This window comes from Pteropus vampyrus, unplaced genomic scaffold (assembly GCF_000151845.1).
Source record: "Pteropus vampyrus isolate Shadow unplaced genomic scaffold, Pvam_2.0 Scaffold387, whole genome shotgun sequence".
Taxonomy (NCBI): domain Eukaryota; kingdom Metazoa; phylum Chordata; class Mammalia; order Chiroptera; family Pteropodidae; genus Pteropus; species Pteropus vampyrus.
The window spans coordinates 3,246,244-3,252,243 of record NW_011889168.1 but is presented as its reverse complement, the minus strand read 5'-3'; the positions used below and the strand labels follow the sequence as shown (position 1 = coordinate 3,252,243).

Genomic DNA, 6,000 nt, shown 5'->3' with positions numbered 1-6,000 from the left:
AGCCATCCTTTTATAGAGGTCTGCTGGCAATAGATTCTCTCAGTCTTCCTTCTTTGCACAATGATTTTATTTCACTGTCTGCTGAATGCTATTTTTGCTGGACATATTATCTTGGGTTGACTGTTCTTTCATCACTTTAAAAATATTGCATACTTCTTTATGACCTCCTTGGTTTCTGATGAGAAATTCAGTCATTTGGATTCTTACCCTAAGGGCAATGTATCATTTTTCTCTATCTGCTTTAGATATATTTTCTTTGTCTTTCTTTTCACTAGTTTAATACAATATGTCTGGGGGCATTGATTCATATGAGTTTATCCTATTTGGAATTTGCTGAAGTTCTTGAATCTGCGGGTTTTTTTCTGTTGCTAAATTTGGAATGTTTTCAGTTATTATATCTTCATATATTTTTTTCCTGCATCACACTCTTTCTCCTGTCATGAGATTCCAAAGGTATGAATGTTAGATCTTTTGTTATTATCCTACAGGTCCTTGTGGCTATGTTCATTTATCTCTCAATTTTTCCTCTGTTGTTCAGACTAGATAACTTCTATTAATATATCTTCACATTTACTGACTCTTTCATCTTCATTCTTCTATTAAGCCCACATAATCACCTTTAAAATTTCAGTTATTATATTTTTCAGTTATATCATTTCAATTTGGTTCTTCTTCTTCTATCTTACTCCTTTGCTGAGACTTTCTATCTTTCTATTCATTTCAAGATTGTTTGCTCTCACTGAAACATTTTTATAACACCTACTTTAAAGTTTTTTTTAGATAGTTCAAACATCTGTGTCATGTGTCATCTCAGCATTGGTGTTTATTGATTGCCTCTTCAATGGACAATCAACAGTTGAGATTTTCATGCTGAATAATTTTGGTTTGTATCCTGGACATGTTTAATATTATGCTATTGGATCTTAAATCTTGTTTTAATTCCACAGAGTAATGTTTATATATTTGTGTTAGCTTGTAGTCGACATGGTGGGGTCCAGATCACAAGTTCTGACCTGCCTTTTGTGAATCCTGGCTCCAAAGTCAATTAAGTTCTCAAAACTTTTGCAGTGCTATTTATATCTGTCTTACATGTGTGTTATCCATGGCTAGTCTAGGACCTGGGTTGTGTCTGCTATTTAGTTCAGTTATCTCAGTCTTTGTGATGTTGTTTAAGATCAGATCCAAATGCAGGTCAAGGTGAACCTAGGAGTTCATAAACAACTTCTCCACAATTTCCTTGATACTTTGCAGTTCCTTGGAGTTCCCATTTTTGGTCGTTTGGCAAGAAACATGAGTCTTTACTTGCTCCTCTCTGCCAAGCACTTTCTGCAACTTTATCCATGTCTGGGGCCAAGCTGCAAGAGGACAGGTAGAGAATAAAATATATCAATGGGGCTTTGCCCCACTGTCTTGAGACCACAGCTACTCCAACAAAGAGGAGAGTTCCCCTCTTCCTTAGCATTTTAAACACTTGAGTCACTGTTCCATCCCTTGTCACTGTTGACTTAGCTGTCATAGGGGGATTGTTTATTGGCTAGAGTATGAGAGAATGGAAAAAAGAAAAAATGGAGTACTTTTCTACCTTCTCGGAACATTAGATCAATTTCCTGCACTTCTTGTTGCTCTCTGTCCATGTTGATGCCCCCTTCTGGGTTTTGGGCTACCTTAAGTCCAGTCCAGTGTCTACTGGAGGAAAAAAATGGTAAGCTCACTGCCAGTTGTTATACTTCAAATTATTGTGTTTGTTTTCAATTTACCTGGTACAATTTATGTTTAAGAGTCCCCAAATAGTTGCTCCATACATTCTGTTCAGATTTTGTAGCTGCATTCAGTGGGAGAGAATGGGTTGAGTGTGATTATTCTGTGGTAACTGGAATCAGAATCCTTGTACTGTATAGGTTAGTTTTCACATATAAATATGTATAGATAATGGAGTTTATTCTTTGGTGTATATTTGTGAATAGTTGGGACTAATCTTTTCACACTCTACCTGAGGGAACCACTTTATAATATAAATATTCTTCTGGTTACCTGTTGTTATGGAAGAAATGACCCTCAAATTTAGTAGCTTAAAATGATGTAAATCATTTTATTATTATCTCATAGATTTAAGTGTTGATTATGCTCAGATAGGTGGTTCTTCCTGCGGGGAGGGGTCTCTCATATGTTTATAGTAAGATGGTGGCTGGGAATGAAATAATCTGAAGGCTCACTCATATGTGTGGCATTTGGACTGGGAACACTAAAAAATCTGGGGCTCCTGTGGTGTCTCTCTCTATTGTTATGTGGCCTCTCCATGGTATCTCAAGTATGGCAGCTTCAAGGTAGATAGAGTTTTTAAAAAAAATTTCCAGCTTTATTGAGATATAATTGACATATAACATGGTATAAGTTTAAGGTGTACAACATGTTGATTTGATACATTTATATATTGCAATATGATTACCACCGTAGTGTTAGCTAACACATCCATCATGTCACATAATTACCATTTCATTTTTGTGGTGCAAACATTTAAGATCTACTCTTATAGCAACTTTCAGGTATATAGTACAGTATTGTTATCTGTAATCACCATGCTGTGCGTTAGATACCTAGAACTTATTTATCTTATTACTGCAAGTTTGTACTCTTTGACCAACAGCTCCCCATTTCCTCCATCCATCCTCTAGTCCCTGGTAACCACTTTTCTACTCTGTTTCTATGAGTTTGGCTTTTTAGTTAGGTTATACAGTATTTGTCTTTGTCTTATTTCATTTAGCATAAAGCTCTCAAGGTCCATCCATGCTGTCATAAATGGCAGGATTTCCTTCTTTCTCATGGCTGAATATTCCATTGTGTGTGTTTTTTGTGTATCACATTTTCTTTATCCATTCATCCATTGACAGACACTTAGGTTGTTTCCATATTTTGGCTATTGTGAATAATCCTGCAATAAACATGGGAGTACAGATATCTCTTCAAGACACTGTTTTCATTTCCTTTGGCTATATACCCAGAAGAGGACTGCTGGATCATATGGCAATTCTAATTTTAATTTTTGGGGGAACCTCCATACTATTTTTTTACATTTACAATTTACATTCCCACCAACAGTGCACAAGGGTTCCTTTTTCTCCACATCCTTGTCAACATTTGTTATTTCTTGTCTTTTTGTTGATAACCATTCTAACAGGTGTGAGGTGATAAGTCACTGTGGTCTAGATTTCTTACATGGAAGCTCAAGGCTCCAAAGTGAGTGGAGAGCAAGAGTGTGCAAGTGAGCCACGTAGGGACTAGGTTGCCTTTTATGTCTTAGCTTCACAAGTTATGCAGTCTCCATTGGCATATTCTATTATTTGAGGCAGTTGAAAGGGTCCACTGAGGTTCAAGGGGGAGGGAACATAGATGCCTCTTAATGGGAGAGTGGCAAGTTTCTGGAAGAGCATGTGGAAATGGAAACATGGTTTTGGGCATTTTTGGAAAATATAACCTGCCACAAGTACTAAGAAGTCTGTACTTTTAATGTAGCTCCTGAGCTGTCCTCAGTGTGAGCTATAGAGAGAAATTCTGTTTTTGACTTTTGGGAACCCAAGAAGGTATAATATTAAATATTATGATCAATATGGCCAGTTTTCAGCATACATGGATTTTAGTGAGTCTCCAGAAATTACATCAAGTTTTTCCACTGTTGTATAATTTTCTCTGTGACTATTCAAGCTTTTAGTGTTTGAAATTTCATCGTGAACCTGCAGGAACTTCAAGATATATGGATTTTTGAAGAGGCTGGTTGACAGTCTAGAGGAATGGGAAAGGCGCTAGCTAAAATCTAGATGAAGAGATTCTCCTATTAAAGAAGGTCCTAAGCAGGCTTGGCAGAGTGTTAACCTAGAGAGGAACCAAGAAGGCTGCAGTGCTCCAAATACCTTTCCTATCTAATTCTACCTCTATCTTATTATTATTCCTTTTAATTAAGCATTTCTTTCTTCAATGATTCCTCTTAAAAATGCAAACACCTCTAGGAGAGAAACATGGGCAGTTGTCATGGATTTCAGAGTGGTTCAATGAACACTTATGAGCACAGTGCAAGCCGCTGGGAATTCAGTGATCAATACTTTGATCTCCTTTTCTTCCTTGACCAGAGTAACAAAGTGGATTGAAAAGTCTAGTTCCTTTGATTCTGTTTGAAGAGGCTTTATCCTGCAGAGTCCACTTTGTAATTTTTTCCAGAGCTGGGCTTGGTTTTAAGAATCATCCAAAGACTTCCATGGCTACCAGAAAGTCAACATAAAAGGGATACCAGGGTAATCTCCGCCTCCTGCCCCCCGCCCCACCCCCCGCCCCCACGCCGGCAACCTGCTGCTTACCAACATGGAGTGGCAAGTGGTCACTTCCTTTTGGTTCAACTCTCTTCCCAGAGTAAGAAGTCTACTGCCCAAGTGGTGAAGGAGCTATTTTAACTCTCCTCACCTGCTTCTGACCCTTTATCAGTCCTCACTTTTGGACAGTCTAGACAAGAGGTTTGAATGAAGACCGGCAGATTCTGGAAAGGACCGAAAGCTGGCAGGCACTGTGAGAGATGTTGAAAGAAATGTGTAGGGGGTAACGTGGCCTCGTGGCTCCTCGCTTCCCTCAAAGCCCCCATTTTACTGGGCCCAGAGGGGCTACACAGTGGCCTGAGATCAAACACTTCGCAGTGGCCCCAGAAAGGACTCCAGACCTCACAGCGCGGGAATTTAAGCTGATGCTGCCGCCAGGCACGGGCGACCTCTGGCGACCGGTTTAGAAAGCGTGGCGGCAAGGACCTGAGAACCGGCCCCGTGACCCCAGACGGCCTGGCCAGGTACACCAGGACTGGGGGAATATCGTAGAGAGCCCAGAGGCTGGCGGCCCGGCCCATGGGTCGGAGAGCGACAACCGAACTTGCTGCGGTGGCCGGGCCTGCCGGGGGCGCAGCGCGGGTGGGGGCGAACAGGTGCGCGGGCGGGGGCGGTGCTTGGGGATCCTGCGCACTGCGCGCGCCCCTCCCCCGCCCGGGCGCCAGCAGGAGGAGGAACTGCGGCGGCCTCAGCTACTCGCGCAGGTCTGCATCGCGAAGCCACCGACGGCGTGGGCTGCTGGTCCCGGTGCGCAGGAGGCGCGGACGGCTCTGGGGCCATGGAGCCTGGTGGTGACGCGGCGCGCTTTGGCCCAGGGTGGGCGGCCAGGGCGCTGCCACAGCGACTGATGTTGCTGCTGCTGACGCTGCTGTCGGGTCGGGGGCTGCATGTCGCGGCCGCGGCCTCCTCCTCCTCTGGGGCGGCGGCCGAGGACAGCAGCGCCATGGAGGAGCTCGCCACTGAGAAGGAGGCGGAGGAGAGCCACCGCCAAGACAGCGTGAGCCTACTCACCTTCATTCTGCTGCTCACTCTCACCATCCTCACCATCTGGCTCTTCAAGCACCGCCGAGTGCGCTTCCTGCACGAGACCGGGCTGGCCATGATCTATGGTGAGCACCACACCCGCGCCCACCACCCTGACACTCCTCAGGCAGCCCGGCCGCTGCACTTCCCCTTCGCGCTGCGCTGTGCTCCTCCTTCACTTGCCAACGTGTTTCGTCCCTTTTCCTTTTCCCGCTGAGACTGTGTTAGTTTCCAAGGTCAACTGTCTGCATTTTCTGGTTTTCTATTACTGTTAAAAAGAATTCTATCCCATTTTGACGTTTCTTCATTGGGGAACCAGGAAAATGAAAGACAGAGGTGGCCCGGTTCTGTCCGACCGGTTCTGTCTCATCCCGCATCGCGCCTCCGGACCCCTACCCCCGCCCCAGTTCAGCTCAATAGGGTGTGTGTGCCGTGATGGGAGGTGGGTGACTTCGCAAGGGACCGAGCCACCCCAGGAGGCAGGCCACAGTGAGGGTTGGGGCTTCGGGCTTCGGGCTTCTTGTCTTGCGTATGGGCTGGCGGGGCCTGGTGGATGCTGTATCTATCCATGGTCAACCTGACTGGGCGTCTACTTCTGAGATCTATGTTTCTGGATCTC

At 44.2% G+C, this 6,000-nt stretch overlaps 1 protein-coding gene across 4 annotated transcripts in view; it reads left to right on the top strand.

Annotated features, from left to right (window-relative positions):
• Nucleotides 1–5,012: 5,012 nt before the first annotated feature.
• SLC9A7 (solute carrier family 9 member A7) overlaps nt 5,013–6,000 on the top strand; it is a 150,033-nt gene continuing 149,045 nt past the window's right edge. For 3 of the 4 annotated variants that reach the window (XM_011380045.2, XM_011380042.2, XM_011380041.2), the window contains exon 1: nt 5,137–5,467. In XM_011380045.2, the coding sequence (XP_011378347.1) occupies nt 5,137–5,467 (331 nt within the window). Of the gene's footprint in view, nt 5,468–6,000 lie in introns of all 4 variants that reach the window. The other variant, XM_011380044.1, reaches the window with a different exon arrangement.